The sequence below is a fragment of the Haemaphysalis longicornis genome, unplaced genomic scaffold, assembly GCF_048455015.1.
Source record: "Haemaphysalis longicornis isolate Haplotype H1 unplaced genomic scaffold, Haemaphysalis longicornis Haplotype H1 scaffold_1, whole genome shotgun sequence".
Lineage (NCBI taxonomy): Eukaryota > Metazoa > Arthropoda > Arachnida > Ixodida > Ixodidae > Haemaphysalis > Haemaphysalis longicornis.
Genome location: NW_027526203.1, coordinates 108,037,623 through 108,059,394, shown reverse-complemented (window position 1 = coordinate 108,059,394; position 21,772 = coordinate 108,037,623). Strand labels below are relative to the sequence as shown.

The following is a 21,772-nucleotide window of genomic DNA, read 5'->3' as shown; positions in this document are numbered from 1 at the left end:
GGCGTACATTGATGAAATACAGGGGGCGCCGTTCTACGGACATTACAGCCGTCTAGTAATGGCTTCAAAAGCACCAACAGAAACCACAACCGACATCGCAGCATAAAAATACAGTTGACAAGCACCTAACACAAGTAAACAGCAATTGTTGCACGAGCCAAAAGGTATGCACGATACATAATGCCATAGAATCGCATTGTGGATCCAAAGTGGGAGCCAAAATCACAAAATCAACATGGTATGGAGAAAGGCAAAACAAGCCGGGCCACGCGAGGGCATAGCAAAATTCATCGCCGTGCCATCTGACGGTGAACTTCTGGTGTCGAGACACACATGTGTGCGTGCGCGTCCAGCCCTCGTGCACTACCCTGACCCTTAGCGCTTGGCCCTAAGGGTCACTTTTATGCTCAACACATCTCGCTGGCACACGCTTGGCCGCAAACGGCGAGAGTGAAGTGTGCTTTGCTCTATCTACCTGGCTGTGACAATAGATGCATTACAATGAGATTTTGATATCTTAATCTTAAGGGCTATAGCGTTTGTTTGAGGGTCTGAAAGCAAAAATTGAGTGCGTCTCTGTCGCAATCAATTCAAAACGTATTCGAGCCAATTGCTTATTTTTGTTCTTTTTTGTCAAATCCACGACTGCGATGCTCTCTGCTCGCGTTTTTTTTCCACGTCAATGCCTGTTTTAGTACGTGTGCAAGGTGACTTCTCATCACACTTTATTCAAATAAACTATTCCTCGCCTCGGTTCCTTCCCGTTTTGGTGTGCTCTTTATAGTTACCAACCAAGTGCATGCTTCAGGCAAAAAATACAAAGACGCGATGCAATCAACGTGTAGAAGTTCGTTACCGAGACGGGCAAGATATGCTATCTGTTAGATTGGGGCAGAGCGAGCAACGCGAAATTCACTTTCGGCCTTGGCTGTAAGGCAGTCCGTCTTCGCCTGTCCTGTCCCCTTGGTACAAGACCTGTTTGATGCGCAGTTCTTCTACTCCAGCGAGGCATGTTGCAAAGAAAATGACCTCTATCGCCAGTCGCTGAACGTGCGTGGCTTTGCCGCTTGAAGTGAAGGAAAATACAGAAGAGCGAGCGCCGTTGGAAGCGCACGCGCGCATGCATGTCTCGACACCAGAAATGCAACGTGAAATGGCGCGGCGATGCGTTTTGCCACGCGCTCTCGAGCCGCGGCCTATTTGGCCGCGGAGTGTACTGATGTGGACATTATGTGGAAAATATCGAATTAAAGTGTCAGAAACCAAGCTAATAGGGGAAAACAAGCACAGCTTTCAGAAATAATACCTGCTGCGAAAAAATGAAACGAAATGACTCGAAATTAAACCTATACGTGGCGCAACAACGCGGGGACTGCAGTTTAAGCCCGATAAGACGGCCTTCCAGTAATACGAACTAAAAAACTCCAACCCCTTAGAATTGGACATGCTAGCACACAGTGGATGACCGACAACCTGGCCGCATCACGATGGGTGAACAAGCTCTTAAACGCATACAGGCCGCTTTGAGCACATGCCATGGTGCCCACACAACGCAATCCGCACAAAGAGGTGCCTAAGGTAGAAAGATCGGTCAGTTGGTTCATGGTTTTTGAGGTGAGAACCAGTGGTGAAGCCGGTGCACAAAGAGAAAGACACAGTGCCCATCCGTCTGTGTCTTCTGCCTATTTGTGCAGCGTTTTTACCACTGGTTCTCACCTCAAAAACCGCACAAATAGACGCCATCAACAATGCGCAATTTATACCTGAAAGCGGAATGAGACAGCACCTTCCTCAGAAAAAAAACCCGGTTGAGAGACGTGCTGCGTGCGGCAAAATGCCCCCCCCCCCCCCCCCCCCCCCCACAACGCAGAGGATGGGCCACCAAGCGTTGTCACTCGCACCTCACTTTTAATTTTAATCGCCGGCACAGGAGCGTTATCCAGGCGAGTGCGGCGGAAACGCATGACGACTTGTTTCTCGGGGGTACCCGACCCACACACGTTCAAAGCTGCAAATTTTACTTGGTGAGGTGCCACGGTGCGGGCTGAGGAACGATGTCTGATACGTACAGTAGGCAAAAGGCTTGTCTATAACGCGCGAGCGGCGTGCTCTGGACTGAGCAGGAGACATCTAGGGAAAACGCCTGGTTTGAGACCGGTAGAATGTGCACATGCGCGACCCGCATCAGCGCGATGGCTGTTTTCCTTGTCGCTGTGCCCGTCGCCTTGCCCTCCGTACCTTTTTCTCCGTGAGAAGCGCTGCCTGCACTGCCGGGCCGGGTAAGAATGGTGGAGATTAGCGAATAGTAGTACAGCGTTGGCTGCGTTTAACTACCTGCAACGCTTAATTTTTGCGGCGCCCTACGCCATTTTGACATGAGTTTTTTTTTCTGTATGCAAGACAACGAACAACAACCGCCGAAAACGCATCGCTGCCGGTGTTTTAGAGTGACTAGATATCGGTCCGTAATTGCTTGCACAGTGCATTAAGTATTGCGGCGTTATCCCGTCAGCAGTGACGTGCAAAGCCGAGCCTATCAACCGGATAGTGATGCACGCGGTTCTTATGCAGCTATTGGCAGAAGGATAACGCAATGAACAGCTGTGCGCCAAAGCTAATGCAGACGAAAAAATTACACCATCTTCCCGTGGGGAACCATGAGGAGGATGCGAAGCATCATAGGGGTTCCGTGTAGGTTCCATTGTGTTGCCGTTATGTTGTTTCATTTATCGGAGCATGAATGGGAACGTAGTGTGAACCCCCATGTAGGGACATAGAAATGTAGAGAAACGTAGAGACAGCGAAGAGACCGACACCGGCGTTACCTGATCGAACACCTCCTGGTTCTTGTCTTTCTTTATTGCGTGCTCACGCTCCTACCCCGCTTCCCGCCCTCTTCGTCCTCTTCTCTGATTGAGCTGCAAGGCGCGTGGCGCTTCCCGCCACAGCTTTACCACAGGAAATTCAACATCCTCCTCTAAAGTTTTCAATTAGTCGTTTCCGTTGACGTTCAGCTTCGCGTGCCTTCGTTGTATCAGTAGCTTCTTGACGCAGTTTGAATGAGTCAAGGACATAAGGCGCGTTCGTAGCACTTGCTCCTGATCGGTTTGTAGCGCAGTGGGAGGAGCGCCACGTACCTCTCGTTGCGGCCAGAGAGTCGTGGGATTGAAACCAGGCGCCGCTAACTATTTCTTTTTTTATAGTGTAGGAGGAGAGGTGCGGACGGACGGACGACGGACGACGGAGCCGAGAGCAAGAGCTGCTTCGCATCTAAAACTCGCACAGCGCGCCCTAAGACGGGTAATCTCCGCTTTTGTTTCCCGGCCCGGCAACGCAGGCATGCAGCGCTTATTACGGTTAAAAAAGGTGTGAAAGCCAAGGCGACGGGCACAGCGAGGAGGGACACAGCCGTCGCGCTGATACGGGCCGTGCCCGCTCACTCTCTACCTATCTCAAACCAGGCGTTATCACTATGTGTCTCCCGCGCAGTCCGGGGCAGCGCGTTCGAGCGTTATAGACAAGCCTTTTGCCGACTGTACATGTCCGCTATGGAAAAAGCTACAGGGAGACGCCCTACCTCAAAAGTCCCTGGACCTCGTGTTCGACTGGTCCAGACTCCGTTTAGGTCTCCTTCAGCCCTTCTTTTGCTGGCTAGAGTCCTCAAAAAGGCGATTTCGGGAACTTGCAGATACACTGAAAGCGAGTTTCTGATCACTGCACGATGCAGTTTGTTTTTTTTTGTCTGGGGGCCTGCGGAAGACGAGTTTGGGGAGGATGGTGTGAGTGCGAAGGCAGGGGAATGTGTGGCGGTGCATGCACATAATGCGCTGTATTGAGCACAACACACTCTCCTACACGTGCTTATTTAAAAGGCTGCATTAGGGGAGGTTCAACCATTTCGGCTTTGACGTCGTAATTTGACGACACAACACGTAATATCCTCTAGCGCCTTAGTAACAAAACGAAAACTGCTAGTTTTGTGGGAGAGGTTGGTTCAAGGTGCCTCTTGCGAAAGACATTACTTTTGTTGAGTTTTTGCGAGTCTGGACAATGTGAAACAGAAGAATCTTCAGTGGACACAGGGTATGACGACAGTGCGGGTCGTCACGGAAATTTCGGTTTGTCGAAATGTCTATCAATCTGTAAATACTTGAATTAGCAGCACATTTTTTTTTGTAAAATCAGAGTGCCATTAGTTTTACGACAAAAAGAAAAAAATCCTTTTCGCAAGAAAGGAAAACATTTATTTGCCTAATGACTTAACTGTCGTGCCTGTAAATTATTAAATGCTTCCCACTATTAGCGCAATTAATGTTTCACTTCTGTGCTTCTTAGGTCCAAAGCTGTACTAAAACACGAGGAAAACAATGTTCGCTTGAAATAAGAAATCTAGGGCTGAAATGGTTAACTGTGAGATGCGAAAATGGGGACTTCGCAGACGAATGGAAGATAGATCTACATATGGGGTGCACAGACCCCCCTGCACACCAAACGTTATCGCTGGCTGTCGTGCGCATGTCGTTAGAAGCCATCAAGTTAGAGACTCCTTCATTGAAGGCCACAGGAGCATAAAGAAAAGAAGGCGGTTCTGGCTTCCATCCTTGGCTCGCGCAAGGGGTCACTGGCAGAAATGGCCTACGCCGAAGACCTCTTGCGTACTTCCCCATGTGCACGTATTCACCAGCCGTACGACTAACTTAAGGCAGTCATCACTGCGTGCTGTACGATAGTGATGGCCAATGCTCATGCACGAATCTTAGATAAAAACCCCAGTGATGGCCTCGACGAGATTCAATGCTTCTCCCCGGCAACTCTGCTTATTAACTTAATTATCATACCTGACAGCCTCCTAAAATTTGCGAGGCATTAAGTTACAAAGCTTACAAACAAACTAGAAATTGTCGCTACAGAGTTTAAATACACATTTTCACCAAACACAATGGTTCAGTTTTACCCCAAGCCTCAGGTTGACGAATACATGCAGCCAATACTGAGATTTTGGTGAATGACGAAGTCGAGCATACGATGTTACTCGGAAGTTTGGTCTCCGCCGTGGTTTCACGCAAAGCAAACATGACGTTCTACGATGCGCAATGCCACCGCACAACATTTTTGAATCAATGGACGCACTATACTGTTATTCCCGGAACATGGTTTGTTGGCGGCATTGGTTCGTAACTCGAGTGGATTGTGCCATATCTGAACCATGGGGTTACTTAGCGTGCAGGCTTCAACCTCAAAATGAAAAAAAGCTACTCGGCAATAAATGACGGGGGGATATGCCAGGAACGCTAAGATGGACGTGTTACTTATTTTTGTCGAATGAGCCTATTGGTTACATACGACGGAGAGGACGCAAAGGACATAAACAAGTAGAGTGTTTTGTGAATGTGTATCGTGTTTTAAAGCAAAGCTTTTTACCTCTACCCCCCAAGGGTTCTTTCGCGACCGTTGGTGTCACCAGAAAACTCCAGCGAACAAATAAAAGAATTTACTGGCACCGCCGGGAATCGAACCTGGAACTACTAGACTAACAAAGCGAGAGCCCGTTGCTTTACCGATTTAGCTACGAGCCCACGCGATGACGGCGATGACAGGTGGTGTACCCACCAAGCACATCTACGGGTTTACCCCCTGCGTTCTCGCTGAATGCACGTGAAAGCGTCACATCACCGCTCACGCCCGTCCAGCGGCCCTGTGCGCACCTTGCTCATGTGCTAAGAGTTACAAAAATTAAAGGAAGCTCACACCAATGCATGACATCGCACTTCTAGTACGCCAATGTGCTAAAGCCTGTGGCCTCCAGTGTTCGCGTAAACAATCACAGCTCCTTCTCGTCCGCCCTCATGCCAAACCAAGGCATACATTCAAATACTCCTTGATGGGCAGGCCATCACTCCAAGCCTCAGTATCAAGATCATGGGCCTACATCTCGAGGCTAAAACCAAGAGTGGCGTCTCCTTGCAGCGCCTCAAAAACAGCATTAATCAAATCATACACATGATCAGGCGAGTTGCAACCAAGAAGCGAGTCCTAAAGTGTCCTCTCGAGAGTTACTTACGTGAACCCCCTGTGTTCTTCTCGACAAGGAAGACATAGAGATGCTTTATATAATGATTAGAAAATGGGTCGAGCAGGTCATTGGTTTTCTCATGAGTGCGTACACACAGAGGCTGCTTAGCACGGGGCTCCACAACACGGTGGAAGAGCTGATAGAAGGCCATTTTTCTAACCAGAAGGTCTGACTCAGAACTGCGATGGGTAACCGCATGCTTCACCAGATTGGATGGCAGCCCAGAATGTCACTCCGATTGACGTATTCCCAGACTCTTGGAGACTAAAACTAGAGAGGCTCCCTTTGCTATGAATATGAACCCCTCACATGACGAGGGTCACCGAAAAGCACGGGCTCAAGCGCTAAACACCACCCTCGGTGTGGATCATGCAGTTACCTACACAGACGCCTCCAAACATCGAGGGCAGTAATACGCCATGATCGTTGCTACCTCCAGGACCAACCTCCTTGCGTGTACCTCGCTTAGGACCCAAGAAATGGCGGCAGCAGAAGAGGCAGCAATCACCTTGGCTCTCGCTCAACCAGGGGTTCGGACGGTAGTCATCGATTCCCAGCAAGCCTACTGGAATTACCAGTAGGGTTGGGTGTCCTGACTTGCACTGCGGATGCTAAAAAACCACTCCCCAAACGGTTCCATTCAGCTCATCTGGACACCCCCTCAAGCTTCAATGGAGGGCAACAAATACGCCCACCCAACAAGCCTGCGCTTTTACCTCTCGTGCTATGGAGCTGCACGAGGGAGCTTGTCACGTTCAGGGAGATAACGCACCATTATCGCCTTCTGATACAGACCGTACCTTCGCCTTACCCTGACCTTTCGAGATAACAACAAACTACTGTACGGCTCACACAAACCGGGCTCCTTCCCACAGCCTACGCGTCTTCACTTAATGTATCCGAATCGCTACGACGCTGAATTCAAATTTTGCTCAGAAGTAGGAACACTTCGCCTCGTAATCGGGGTGTGCAACTTTAGCCCTGATTACCCTTCTCTCTTTCCGTGAACTACCCAACAAGAGCAATGGGAGATGCTGCTGTCCAGGCCCTCTCTACCTACCCCGCTTGAGCGGGTGGACAGAACACAGGCCGCGCGGACTGCATATGGGCCCCACACAAGAAGGAATTACTCCCCAGGGCTGCACTCTGGGCCGTTCAGAAATCTGAACAGAAGTATTTCTTCCGCCTCCTCCTCCTTCTCTGCCGCCAATCTCGCCGCCTCCGTCCGCGGCGCAGAGACGGAGAAGTCAAATCGTCTAACACCGGGTTGAAACTTTAATTTTATAAAAAAAAGTTTCCACGCTTGTGCTACACCAATACAACTCAACCAAACACCGTTCATGCATCATGCATTGATTTAACCTTACCAAGAATATCTCTTTGAAGTAACAAATGGTGTTGTTAAGTGCAATTCACTTTTCTCTGGTTTTACTATTTGTAGAGCGATGTGAGTGAATTTAAGCGACGTCGCATGGGAAATCGTCATGAGTGCCGTTTACAGCTTTGCTTTCCAACCACATTCACGGGGTGGATTGGAGCGATTTTTTTCTTCATCGTCATTATATTCAATAAACGCAGTCGAAATGATAAAAAAATGTCAGCAACATAGGCTTGAAGGAAAGCAACACGGAAATGTTGCATGAATCACAACGAGAATAATGCAGGAACATAACATAAGCAATAATGCAAGAACATAACAGTACAACAATAATCAATACATTTAAGATAACAGTAGAAAGAACATATCAATACAGCAATAATCAATATATTTAAGATAACACTAAAAAAGGAGCCAAAATATGTGAATGCTACGCACACGAGGCTATAAAGGAATTGATGTAGTTTCAAAAATGCTCGACATTATCAGAACGCGATAAAAAGGTGAGATCTAATCTCGCACACGAATTCAAAATAAAAGAAATGCAAGCCGGCACTGAGTGCAATACCGACATAGAAAACAAGCCGAAAAAAAATCGCTCCAATCCACCCCGTGAATGTGGTTGGAAAGCAAAGCTGTAAACGGCACTCATGACGATTTCCCATGCGACGTCGCTTAAATTCACTCACATCGCTCTACAAATAGTAAAACCAGAGAAAAGTGAATTGCACTTAACAACACCATTTGTTACTTCAAAGAGATATTCTTGGTAAGGTTAAATCAATGCATGATGCATGAACGGTGTTTGGTTGAGTTGTATTGGTGTAGCACAAGCGTGGAAACTTTTTTTTATAAAATTAAAGTTTCAACCCGGTGTTAGACGATTTGACTTCTCCGTCTCTGCGCCGCGGACGGAGGCGGCGAGATTGGCGGCAGAGAAGGAGGAGGAGGCGGAAGAAATACTTCTGTTCAGATTTCTGAACGGCCCAGAGTGCAGCCCTGGGGAGTAATTCCTTCTTGTGTGGGGCCCATATGCAGTCCGCGCGGCCTGTGTTCTGTCCACCCGCTCAAGCGGGGTAGGTAGAGAGGGCCTGGACAGCAGCATCTCCCATTGCTCTTGTTGGGTAGTTCACGGAAAGAGAGAAGGGTAATCAGGGCTAAAGTTGCACACCCCGATTACGAGGCGAAGTGTTCCTACTTCTGAGCAAAATTTGAATTCAGCGTCGTAGCGATTCGGATACATTAAGTGAAGACGCGTAGGCTGTGGGAAGGAGCCCGGTTTGTGTGAGCCGTACAGTAGTTTGTTGTTATCTCGAAAGGTCAGGGTAAGGCGAAGGTACGGTCTGTATCAGAAGGCGATAATGGTGCGTTATCTCCCTGAACGTGACAAGCTCCCTCGTGCAGCTCCATAGCACGAGAGGTAAAAGCGCAGGCTTGTTGGGTGGGCGTATTTGTTGCCCTCCATTGAAGCTTGAGGGGGTGTCCAGATGAGCTGAATGGAACCGTTTGGGGAGTGGTTTTTTAGCATCCGCAGTGCAAGTCAGGACACCCAACCCTACTGGTAATTCCAGTAGGCTTGCTGGGAATCGATGACTACCGTCCGAACCCCTGGTTGAGCGAGAGCCAAGGTGATTGCTGCCTCTTCTGCTGCCGCCATTTCTTGGGTCCTAAGCGAGGTACACGCAAGGAGGTTGGTCCTGGAGGTAGCAACGATCATGGCGTATTACTGCCCTCGATGTTTGGAGGCGTCTGTGTAGGTAACTGCATGATCCACACCGAGGGTGGTGTTTAGCGCTTGAGCCCGTGCTTTTCGGTGACCCTCGTCATGTGAGGGGTTCATATTCATAGCAAAGGGAGCCTCTCTAGTTTTAGTCTCCAAGAGTCTGGGAATACGTCAATCGGAGTGACATTCTGGGCTGCCATCCAATCTGGTGAAGCATGCGGTTACCCATCGCAGTTCTGAGTCAGACCTTCTGGTTAGAAAAATGGCCTTCTATCAGCTCTTCCACCGTGTTGTGGAGCCCCGTGCTAAGCAGCCTCTGTGTGTACGCACTCATGAGAAAACCAATGACCTGCTCGACCCATTTTCTAATCATTATATAAAGCATCTCTATGTCTTCCTTGTCGAGAAGAACACAGGGGGTTCACGTAAGTAACTCTCGAGAGGACACTTTAGGACTCGCTTCTTGGTTGCAACTCGCCTGATCATGTGTATGATTTGATTAATGCTGTTTTTGAGGCGCTGCAAGGAGACGCCACTCTTGGTTTTAGCCTCGAGATGTAGGCCCATGATCTTGATACTGAGGCTTGGAGTGATGGCCTGCCCATCAAGGAGTATTTGAATGTATGCCTTGGTTTGGCATGAGGGCGGACGAGAAGGAGCTGTGATTGTTTACGCGAACACTGGAGGCCACAGGCTTTAGCACATTGGCGTACTAGAAGTGCGATGTCATGCATTGGTGTGAGCTTCCTTTAATTTTTGTAACTCTTAGCACATGAGCAAGGTGCGCACAGGGCCGCTGGACGGGCGTGAGCGGTGATGTGACGCTTTCACGTGCATTCAGCGAGAACGCAGGGGGTAAACCCGTAGATGTGCTTGGTGGGTACACCACCTGTCATCGCCGTCATCGCGTGGGCTCGTAGCTAAATCGGTAAAGCAACGGGCTCTCGCTTTGTTAGTCTAGTAGTTCCAGGTTCGATTCCCGGCGGTGCCAGTAAATTCTTTTATTTGTTCGCTGGAGTTTTCTGGTGACACCAACGGTCGCGAAAGAACCCTTGGGGGGTAGAGGTAAAAAGCTTTGCTTTAAAACACCGTCCTCAGACCGGGACCGTCGTCCAGTTTAGTTACACAACCAATGTAAAAACTAGTGGGCGAAATTGAACTGTGTTTTTAAGTGGAGCCTATTAGTACTCCAGGTCAATTCGAGAAAAGGGATCGTACATAATATCATCAATCTGGCTTTCGAGCTCAGCGAAAGTCGAACCTGAGCCTCGTGTGATTGCTCAGTGAAAGCTGCAAGCGCTCGTTTGTTCCAAGTTTAGGGTGCGGAGACGGGGTAAGGGGACAGGGTAAGCGCATGTGGCATAAGAAAATGATACAAGGAGGCGCTGGGCGCACCCAGTTTTTTGCGCGTTTCTGTCTAGAGTGTCCACTGCGCCGAACAGCGTCTTTGTTTTGTTTTACGGTGCAAGTGTGTGGTCGTTTTATCTATTGATCTATAGAGCGACAAACTTGGTTTAACAGCGCTCAGCCAATGCAAACATATATCTAAATTTTGTGTCACTTCTATGTCATGTGCTAAAACGATGTGGTGGTCATCCACGTTCTCAGAGCGGAATCGTTCGTGCTTTTTATAGAGGTGACCATACGTTGTTGGTATTGTCCTCATCTTTCGTTCTAGCTCTGTATATTTTTTACTAGGAATATTGATTTTTCGTGGCACATGCTTTTGTAAAGTACGTGCTTTATTAGGGAAAGAGCGTGTAATTTCACTGCTATATATCGTGACCTTGAAAATGTACTCATGCATATATCCCTGCGGCGACAGGTCGGAGGCGTTCTGGTTTTACCGCATCGGCACTTGCTGGATGAACCTGTTCTGCATTCTGTTTACAGTGGGCGCAGGACTAGCAGTGAGCCTAGCTACAGGTGAGGCCCATTCGTCACTGTTTGGTTCGTGAACCTGCGCTTTTTGAGCTGTATGCATAAAGCTTTATGTACAATGTACTGTACAATTTGTTTCTCATCTCAGCAGACTTGAGATGTTTTAGGCCGTGCTTAGCCGACCAAATAGCAGGCTTCGGCATGTTGGCGCATTTTAAAAGTCTTGAAACTTTGGCCGGAACACGCTGAATGAAACTGAAAAAAAAAATAGTAAGAAGTCTGATTAGGCTTGATTTATATTGCCCGCAAGACAATTCCTGAATTCTGACAAAAACGTCGTAGCAAGCGACCGTGAAGTTCGACCAATTTTAGGCAGCAACGCAGTCAGTGCCACTTTTTAACCACATTTCCGCTGATGTGTTTGTTTTGATGTGTTTGTTTTGATGTGTTTGTTTTGCAGCAGCGATCGAACACTTGTCAGCACATTCGCATACATGTACAAAAAAAAGAGTAGTGGCCCTTCACTACAAGCGACTGCGATCGGCGGTCAGCATTGAGGACACTTAAACACACCCCAGCGAACACAAGAACACCGTTACCTCTGAGCGCAGGGTGTACCTGGAAGCCTGCCTTAGCAATCTACGGATATTGCCTGCTCTGAAAACGTCAAACGTCAGAAATGGGAGAAGGATTTGTTATATATTTTTGCTGCCTTCTTACAGCCTTTAAGTTCAAAAACTTGGTAGCACACTGTACATTAAGCAGTGGAAGTAGAGGGATGCTAGCGCTGGAGTGCGAGTATTTTGGAAGGTTCACATCCAGAGGAGTGTCGTATACCCGCCGACGAGCTCCGAATAAAAAACTTTTTTGCCTCAAAATACAGGCATTTGTGGTTATCTACTGCAGCAAATGTTGCATAGTCGTGAAGTGGGCAAATACGTTGGTGGCTGATTTATTTATTCCCTACTAGTTGAACAGAAATTCCGCAGTCTATTTCTAGAAATAAGGTTAGCAACCAAGCTAATATAAGTGCTCAAGTGAGAACCAACTATTGCGATGACGCGATGATAGGGTCGGGTAAGAATTTACCATCGCCAGCTTCTTCATTAAGACAGGCTACTCTAGCTCAAAGTCCGTCTTTCGCTAAGGAAAGTAGGCGCACAGGGCGCGTCAATGGTATTTTTCACACTTTTATGGGGAAAGCTCCATCAGCCAACCTCTTGCCATTTGGGGAGAGGTTCGGGAACCTCTAGGTTAATCCTTGACTGTGAAGCTTCTTTCTTGAAGGAACATTTGTGCAAGCCATCCGTATTTCTAAGGTATAAGTCGCTTCTACGAAGGTAATGCGCAGCAGGTGGACGCGGTGCCAAAGGTATACGACAGGCCAACGTTAGGCCTAGCGTCGTACTTCGACGTCTAGCGTCGTCAACGGGAACCTGAACCCCGACGTACAAAGTACGGCTTTGCTGGTACGTCGTAAGGCTCATCTTGTAGGTTATCCAACACGTATTCCGCTGCGTTTGGTCCAATGCCGTGCATTTATTTCTAACATGGCGAACCTCTACCCATAAGAAAAAGTTTCTATTTTTCGTCGAGCTGCGGATAACAGGGGCTTAATTCTCTAAAACAATGGTGGCAAAAAATGACGCGGAAAACGACGCTTAAGAGTCAACCGCATGGAGCGTTTTCTGCTCGCGAAAACGCGCCGCGCACGCCACAGGCGCGCTGACGCTGCCGCGTAACCACCCTCACGCTGCGCGCGCCGCGACCGGCGGCGGCAACATGGCGGCGGCATCGGCAGCGAATTGGTGTCGGGAGCTCGAGCGGCCGCTTCTAACCGCTCTCTGAAATGCCGATCAAGGCACGCACGAAGTTGCTTGTGCGGTAAAGGAGCTTATAATGTGGGTGAAAACGGAACTATAAAACATCACCCGCGCCGCTAGTGAAAGCGTCCATTCAATATATGCTGGAGTGGTAAGCCTAAACATCCCCGGCGGTCTCGAACGCTTCGAAACCACCGCCATGAGGCAAGCGCATCCTCATTGGCGCAAGTCGCCAGGCTCCTCCCACTGCCGCGCGCGACGCGCGTCAAAATCTAGCCAAGGCAGATGCTGCCGCGGGCGCGGAATCGTCGACGCGGGCGTCGAAAAAACGCACGCGCAACGCCGACGCGCGCGAATCGCGTGAAAAAACGCTCCATGCGGTTCGGCCTTTACTGTGCCTGCCGCTTTGCGCGCCGTTTTTTTTTTGTGCCCCAGGTGGTCCTCCGGGGCGCACCGCGTGATTTCCACCCGCACCACCAAGCGACACCCCCACACAAGAGGTCCTGTGTTTGCATGCCAACACCCCCTGGCTTCGAAACGACGGCCGTTGTTTTAGAGAATCGAGCCCAAGCTGACGTCGTAAAAGATTGGGCCTACGCTCTGGCGCATATCGGCAAATTAAGTTATTCCTGAAAAGCGATATACAGTGAAAGCTCGTTAATTGGAACTTCAATAATTCTAACCTATGGGCGATCCGAAGCATAGAAACCGGTCTGGTTAAGCTCCATAGAAGTCTATGCGTAACAACGCCCGCTAAATATACGAAAACGCGTAGGCTCCTTTAAGGATAATTCGACCTACGTGCCACCATGTCGGCGGCCTGGCGCGTGGCACACGGCCATAGAAAGGCACCCGCTACGTAAACACAAGGTTGCCTTGCCTTCGAAACGGAGAGTAGAACGAAGAGAGAAGGCAAAACCGGTTGAAATCAATTTGACTCCAACATGGCCGAAGTTTTGGAAGACGTATTCTTTGAGAATAACGTCGATGAGGAACGCCAGTGCAGTAGTGCGAACTGCGCTGCTAGATGAGCACATCATTTCTCAAGTCAGAAGCGCAAAACTTGTGGCTGCCTGGGAGCAGTGGACGCACGAAGCACCAGTGCGGCCGCCCGCTCAAAAGATATGGTAGGAATACCACCGATCGCCTCTTATTAAACTTTGAAGAAGGTGATGAGGTGGCCTTCCGTTACATTTGGGTAGACATACACTGCTTCACAGTAAAAAATAAGTTGCCGTAAGAGGAAAGCGCCTAAACATGCGGCTATCGCGTATGAATTCGGTTTCAGCGCACATTGTCAAACTTAAAATCCACAATTTGATTATTTTGTTTACACTTGCAGTTTCCTTCCTGTTATCAGGGTGCCCGCGCCAAATCTTTAGATAATGATGCCCGCCTATGTAAAAAGCCATGCAGCGACGAAAGCACTGCAGTGTCTTCACTGGCGTCGGGAAACAGTGACCTTACCCGAGACTCAATGCTGACTACCTTGTTTTTACCCATTCTGCAACTTGTTTTTTCTAATTGGTGAGCGAAATGCTGCCAACAGCGGCTAGTTCTTATTTATGTTTTCACGAAGTTGTTTGAACTGAATCGATTCATGCAGTGCGCCACGTGCTCTACTTGTTCACGCCACGACCAGCCGCGACAACAGTGAAAACAGCGTATGCCTCGGGTCTGCCGCATTCGCGCCACTCGCCCTGTCTAGAGTCTAGCTGCCGCGATGGTGCAGCGCGACGCACAGCTAGCTTCCGTAATCGTTAGCGTACCGACCAACCACGACAATAGCGAATCGTCTCGCGTCGGCCGTTCTCGCTCATTGCGCACTCGTATACAGCCGGCTGGGCGGGAGCTCGCAGTGCGGCGCACAGCTGGCGTACTCGTTCGCGCGCCCGACGCACCGACCAGCCGTGCCGAGAGCGTTTCGCCTCGCGTAGGCCGTACTCGCGTCTCGCGTGCTCGTAGAATCGACCGAGAACCTGCTGCGGCTTTCGAAATCCCAAAATCAGCCGTTGTGCAACTGCCGCTCTCGCTCGCCGGCGGCGTATCTCCTCGCGGCGACAGGCGGGTGGCCCGGGCACTCTTCGAGTTGGCTCTTTTGGCCTCGGCAACCAAGACCTTCGTCTTCTCTCATTTCGGAAACGCGTGAAAGCAATTATTCATGCAATTTGCCCAAATTACGCTGCTCACTCGAGTGAGGCCGCACATAAAAGGGCTACTGAGGAGAGACGATGGCAGGACGGGAGTTCTGCCTGAAACGCCACACCCGGAAGTTCGCCCCAGTGGCAACCAGTTGTGGCGACACTACGCTAGGTGCTGCGTCGGCTGAAGTGACGTGTTTTCAAAAGGTTCTAATAAAAGTACTGCGTGCGTGTGGAGTTTAAAATTAGGTCACAAGAGACTTTACTGCTGTATACAACAGGTTGATTGGGGCAGGTAAATTTTCGTTGCAGTTGGCCTTTAAGCAGGAATGCATGCTGCCTTCGCACGATATTAGGCGAGTGGCGCAGCCAAACAGTCCACTACGTTTTTTTGTCAACACGGGGGAAAAAAATCCCGCCATCTCCACGAAGTGAATGATGATGAGAGGGACGGAGCTAAAATGCTTATCGGTAAAACCGTGAAACATTCGCCCACACATCATATAAAGACTCGACCTGTCAAGCTTTCCACCGCTCCGTCGGCAAGCCGGTCGACGAACACAGTATATTTGTGGGTATAATGTACAGGTTTGCCAATAATAGAATTTCTGAATCTAATTAAATACGCAAAAATAGTATTTCTGACTCTGAAATCAACTCCACAATATTTTTGTACTTATCGTAGGAGTTTAGTTTTGCTACGCGCATTGCTGCTCTCAAGTATGGGTATTCTGGTGGTAAGGAGACACCATTGCGCGTATGTGCGTATCACAGCGCCAGCAACCAGGATTAGAGTAGCGAGGAGTTTTCAGGCAAAAGCCCTATCTATATCCCTCATGAGTTCAAAAATGGGACGTTGGCCACATCGAATGGCTCGAAAAATATACATGCCGTGCGCCATCATCTAACAAAAATTATCGGGACGCTAACGTCTGCTTGCGTATTTTTAATATAAAAGTAGCACGGCTTTACCCCGATGCTTATGGGAGTCTTCTTTGTGACTAATGGCATGTGTTTCTACTGGTTCCATGAAGTTACCATAATACGTATCCGTAGCATATCGCTACAGATTTGGAATGGTGTACAAATCTAGTAAGCCGTGTAAACGGAGAACCAAAGGCGAAGAAAGAGACCCAAACATATCAGGTATCCGTTAGGTGTTCCACGGTCAATCGAGCCACGAGGGGCACCAATTTCTCCTGTGCACGGACTTTTAGTTCTATGACGCTGCCCGGCGCACTCTACCAAGCCACTAGGGAGTCGCCCTAATTGTGAGTTTCTGAAAGATATCTTTACTGCGACGCAGTGTATGTCTACCCCCCCCCCCCCCCCCCCTCCCAACTCCAGTTTTCATTCCGGTGAAATAGATTCACTGGGCGCCCCTCAGGGGCTCCTCCTCCCTCCCGACGACCCCTCTATCACAACTGCTATTCCCCTCGCCACCACCGATGCGTCTTTCACAATTTGCGCTATCGGCTGACAACAGCGGTAGCGCCGTTATCAGATGATTGCAGAGAACACACAGAGGTGTGAATGACCGTAAAAAATTAGCAGTGGCTTGAGCTCGGCTATGCCAGGATATGCGTAGCGTGTGCTAAGGTTCAGCTGGTTATTCTTAGGTTTCCTGGTTGTCTAGGATTAGCTGATTACCATGGCCCACTGTTGCTAAAACGATGTCCAAATCAATCAAATCAAGCCGTGGTTATGGCGTCACTCCTCTGGAATGCGCAGAACGGCGAATGTGCAGACTCAATTCTCTACCCACCCGTACTCCAATTGGATTGGATTTCAATCCAACACAATCCAATTTAATCCAATCCAGGCCAATCCAATCGAATCCGATCTGATCGAATCCAATGCTCCTCGCGCTTGCGCAGAACGGTCCTTCACGGCTCACGCGGAACTGCTCAACCTCGGCCAGTGTAGCTTACGCTACAAAATGACGGAAAGCCGCCGTCGCTGTGGTCGCCTTAAATTCCACCTCGCCGAGTACGTGTGGATTGAAGAGGCATTTTCCGGGTTGGAACGCCCGCGTGAGCCCATGATTCTTCTTCAACTTGAAGGGCTTTCTGACCGACATTTTCGCCGGTGTGTTTCACGCCTAAGGATGCGCCCATCACCGGTTTCCAATTTATGCGTGCACGAGTTTGGGTACGAAGGAGGGGGGCGCGCACGAAGAGCTGGGCTCCATGCCGCTACCGAATGCCGCTTCTGCTGGTTCGAGATTTAAACGTGGAAGTCTCATGGCTCAATGAGCTCTGTGAGCTGTCCTCCGTAATCGAGTAGTTTCGGTTTGGGTAGGTGTGTTACATAGACAGTAAGATGCCTACAAGGGGAGAGGGAAACGGTCAGTCACATGTTTGTCCGCTAGAATAAAGCTCGAGACCTTACAGCATTAACTCGCTATAGGACGAACGCACGTCGTTCGCTTGGAGGAAGAGCAGGAATTGAAGAAGCATCGGCCCGAACAGAAGCGCGAATATGCGCGAAAACAATAGAAACCCGCTGCCACCGCCGTTGAGTCCTTTAGTTCGAGCTCGTCGAGTATCTGGCAATCCCTCCCAGAAGAACGGCAACTTGCCCGCTTGGGACGCCGACATGGAGAAATAGGGCTTGTTCAGCGTAAAGGGCGTTTAGAGCGTTATTTTATAGACGGCTTCCTTGATGGCCACCCCACGCTCATAACCAGTCGCCGGCGTGCACGTGTTGAAACAGGGGGGGGGGGGGCGTGCACGCAAAGATATAGGTTTCATGCCCTTACTTACGACATGTTCGTTGTGCTAGCGGGAGGCTTAACTGTGAATGTCGAACGTCCTGATACGACTTGTCCTGTGTCCTCTCAGGGGTCGAGCGGAATAGGTGGGTGTGCGACACAAAGAGTAAGATGTCTACGACGCGGGAGGAAAAGAGACAGCTTCATGTTTGTCCGAGAGACTGAAGCTCGGGTCCTTCTTAGTTTCATTCAGTGCATTGGCTTGGAAGTGTACGCTCAATCGCAAATTACGCAAAAACGTGTTTTCTGCCGTGCACTCCGAGGGCTGCGTCCAGCTTCGCAAATCATTCTTCTTCACATAGTTAAGGGGGACTAATTTTTTTAGTTTGACGACGGTGCTTGGCACGCGAATTGTTCGAGCCATTTCATGCGAATGGGGAATGTCATGCCTTAACACGTCAATTTCGTACAAAATTAAACCTCACATGTGGGAGCATTTTCCTTTAAAATGTGGACTAAACGTAGTAGCCATTCCATATCCTGCAGAGCAGCAAACCTAAACGTCGGTATGTTCAGTTTATTTGATCAAGCGACCACAGTTGAGTCCCCGATATATCCATATTTTTTTTTCAGGTGGCCGCAAAGACGTCAAGAAGAAAATTGCTCTTTCAAGCCAGCCCATTGTGCGTTTTTGGGCGAGAGTGGGGCTAATTTCCAGCCCCTTGGTGGTAAGTGTCATCTATTAGAAAATTTACTAAATCTCCAGAGTACTTTTATTGCTTAGGAAAAGCCTTCTATCTTCTACAAAAATCAAAATATGACCACAAATAAAAAAAACAGGGAAGTGAACATGCCCCCCCCCCCCCCCCCCCCCCAATGAATGGTTTTACCAATGCCCCAGCGAATCACCTTTTTTGCCGATGTAAGAACCCATTTCGAGAATAGCCCTGCTTCATCGGCACTGTAAAGCACGTCCACAAACAATATTCTAGTAGGATATGCAGAGAGATATATACTCCTTTGGTTTTTGGGGAGCCGATGGAAGCTCAGACCACGTACGATAAGTATTCTTCAGTCTTTGTACCCGTGACAACGCTGTGATAGAGTGTATCAAGAAAAGGGCACTGGTATACTCAGCAAAGAGTACAACTGGGCGATTTGGTATGCTGGTTCACGTCTAATTTGACAGCGCACACAGACGCAAGCCAAAGAAATAAGATAGGACAAGCGCTGACTCGCAACTGAACTCTTTTATTGAAGAACGCATTGATTATACAGTAGCACCAGCCTAGCTGCACGTGGGATACGACCGTGTACAAGCAGCCATGACGATGCATTGTTTCTGAGACCTGCGCATGACATAGCAACAAATCAAACGATAGTGAGCTTAGATATTACGTGACATCCTGCTCTGAGCACACAGTTGGTCGCTATTGTTTGATATGTTGTCATGTCATGCGCAGGTCTCATAAACAATGCATCGTCATGGCTGCTTGTACACGGTCGTATGGCCGTTCACAAGCAGCCAGCGATCGGCCAGCGACCGTAGTGAGTAAAATGGGTGACGACGCTGCCCCCAGGCACGCACCACCGCGCTCCAACCAGGGAAATGGAAGGGCATTGAGCATGCAGCGCTTCACCGTACCCTCAGCCCGCTTTGCCGCTCTCCGCCTACTTCGCCCCTTCTCCTTAGCCAGCAGTCCAAAATAAGGAGCCTGCCGAGTTGGCTATTCGAGATTATGTTACACTGAGTAATGAGCCAGTACACCAAATGTCTGCTAAGTACCGATGATTACGGTCGTCAGTGCTGGCAAGTGTATTAGGGCCGGATTTTCAATGTGCGGGCAATGTTAACGGGTAGTAATTGTGGACAGCCGTGATGTTAAGCAGAATACTGTTTAAAAAGCCGGAAACGTGTTTGGATGGGGAGGTATTAAATGGTCCATTTTGTGGCAAAGCCGGCGTACGGCGCTGGCGACTTGAAAAGAAAAACGGTTTTTTGGGGCAGCTTGCATTGACGATACTGCAGCTGCCGTGTTGGTGCAGTGCGTGGACGGTCGAAGTCTGAGAACTTATCTGCCGACTTTATCTCGAGCAACGCTGCGGAAACTGAGAGTGGTGCACCCGAAAAGGATGCGGTGCCGTAATGTGCAAGCCATGTATAAGGCGAGCTTTGCAGCGGGACACAAACACAAGGTTAAGGATCACGCTGCTGTAGAACGAAGACCCACGTGGAAAGCGGCGAGTTACAGCTGCGCCTGTGAGTGCTGCATTCGTCTGTACATGAAACCCCACTGAGCTGGCGCACCGCCATAACAGCCACAGTTACCCACAGCGCAAAATTGGCAGGAGCACATAGCGGCGTTCTGCTGCAGATTACCATATCGCTTTCTCAATCACAACTCATAGGAAATGCCTAAGTGTCCTTATATTATTTTTTGTAAAAACGCGTCAAAAAAGGTGGCAACTGAATACAATATTTCTACGCAATGTAAAGTTACAAACGGCCGCCCAATGCCCGCTTCCAGTTGGTAGTTTATACAGCCATTGCACGCAAAACTACCCAGCATAACATTTGAGGGCGTATTCTTTTTTGTATGCTTGACTACCCCTTGTTTCCCTCGTGCGGTTGAATTCATGTAAATAAATTTACTCGAGCAATTATCCTTAGTAGCTTAATGCCCCTTTACATGATAGGGAAAGGAACTACTATCCCCTTTTTTCTCTGCATACATGGCACACTGAGCAAGGATATTTAAGTACACCAGCGTTCGCATAACATGCGTTGTCCATCCATTCGTCTCCCCTTGCTTCATTTCGGCCTCGATAACCAGCGAGTAGGCATTCCCATACGCAACATCGTGGTAGTTTGTTTGTGTGCGAGAATAAGAGAGGGTTATTTTGTTGCCAGTGAATACTTGTCCCTCGTTTGTTCCTTTTCCGGCGTGCGAACCAATGCATACACAATACTCCTTTGCAGATTCCGGAAACGCCGAGAACACCTGAAGCTAAGGGGGCCAAGGCCCTCCTCTGCAACGGCACTGAGGAAATTGGCATGGACGCCGTATTGGACAAAGAAAAAAACATGCCTTTTAAACGCCCATATTGTTGAAGCTTGTGACAGTGTTAGAAAGCCAGAAACCAGCTACGCCTACGAATTTAAGTTAATCGTTCGCCGCCCCGACGAATAAATGCCTGTGAAATTCAAACCTCCCAACCATAAATAAGGAAACAGCTACGAGGGCCTACCGTTGGCAGTGGCGTATGCAGGAAGAGCCTTTGCTTCCGGCTGTATGCCCCCATAAAGGTTTTGTAAATAGAGATAAATTAGACCTGTCTCTTGACGCCATTCAAAGATCTGCGGGATATCCAGAGAAGAAAACAGAGACGCTGGTGAAATGCAAGGAGGCCGTTTGCCGTTTCATTTCGCCCTCTGCCCCCTCACATTTGGAAACATGGACTGTATACGCTAGCTATTCACTGCGTACCGATTTAAACTTCATCCTTAATTCAGGGAACAGGCTTCGAAAGATGTTGCCCTTTTTGTGGATAAACATTGTGCACCACCGGATATGAGAACCATTGGCAGGGCACTCGCGGGCTCCTCCAGTGCACACAGTTCCCGCTTTCGAGGTCACGTGGCTTTTGGTTCCATTCGTTTGGGACGATTTCGTCGCTTTTAGCGTTCACTTTTCGTGTTTGATGAGATATACAAGGCTTCCGTCCTAATAAAGAAATATATTAAGTCTCCTTACAGTTTCGTCGGCAAAGACTTTATCCCCGGTAACATCACGGCTGGAGAAGTGCGGTGGAAGATTCACCCAATAACAACTCTGAAATCTACCAAAGCGTTTCAAGAAGGTGCGTGGTTCAGATAAAAAAGCCGACCCCAAGCTGCCCTCTTTGCCGCCGCCACCGCATCAAAAGTGGGGGACAAAGAATACCTTGAAGGCAAAGTCAGACTTGGCCAAGTAAGGGAATAGCCACCCCAACCTCCATGCTCTCGATGCAGCGGTGAAAGAAAGAGAACCGACCCTCGC

The 21,772-nt window shown here is 49.0% G+C and overlaps 1 protein-coding gene across 3 annotated transcripts in view; it reads left to right on the top strand.

Moving 5' to 3' along the window:
• LOC144178902 (sodium-coupled monocarboxylate transporter 1-like) overlaps positions 1–20,941 on the top strand; it is a 368,331-nt gene extending 347,390 nt beyond the window's left edge. For 2 of the 3 annotated variants that reach the window (XM_077707046.1, XM_077707054.1), the window contains 3 exons: positions 11,000–11,100; positions 18,366–18,460; positions 20,713–20,941. In XM_077707046.1, coding sequence (XP_077563172.1) covers positions 11,000–11,100; positions 18,366–18,460; positions 20,713–20,844 — 328 coding nt within the window. In that variant the 3' untranslated portion in view covers positions 20,845–20,941. Of the gene's footprint in view, positions 1–3,203; positions 3,301–10,999; positions 11,101–18,365; positions 18,461–20,712 lie in introns of all 3 variants that reach the window. The other variant, XM_077707060.1, reaches the window with a different exon arrangement.
• Positions 20,942–21,772: the final 831 nt, after the last annotated feature.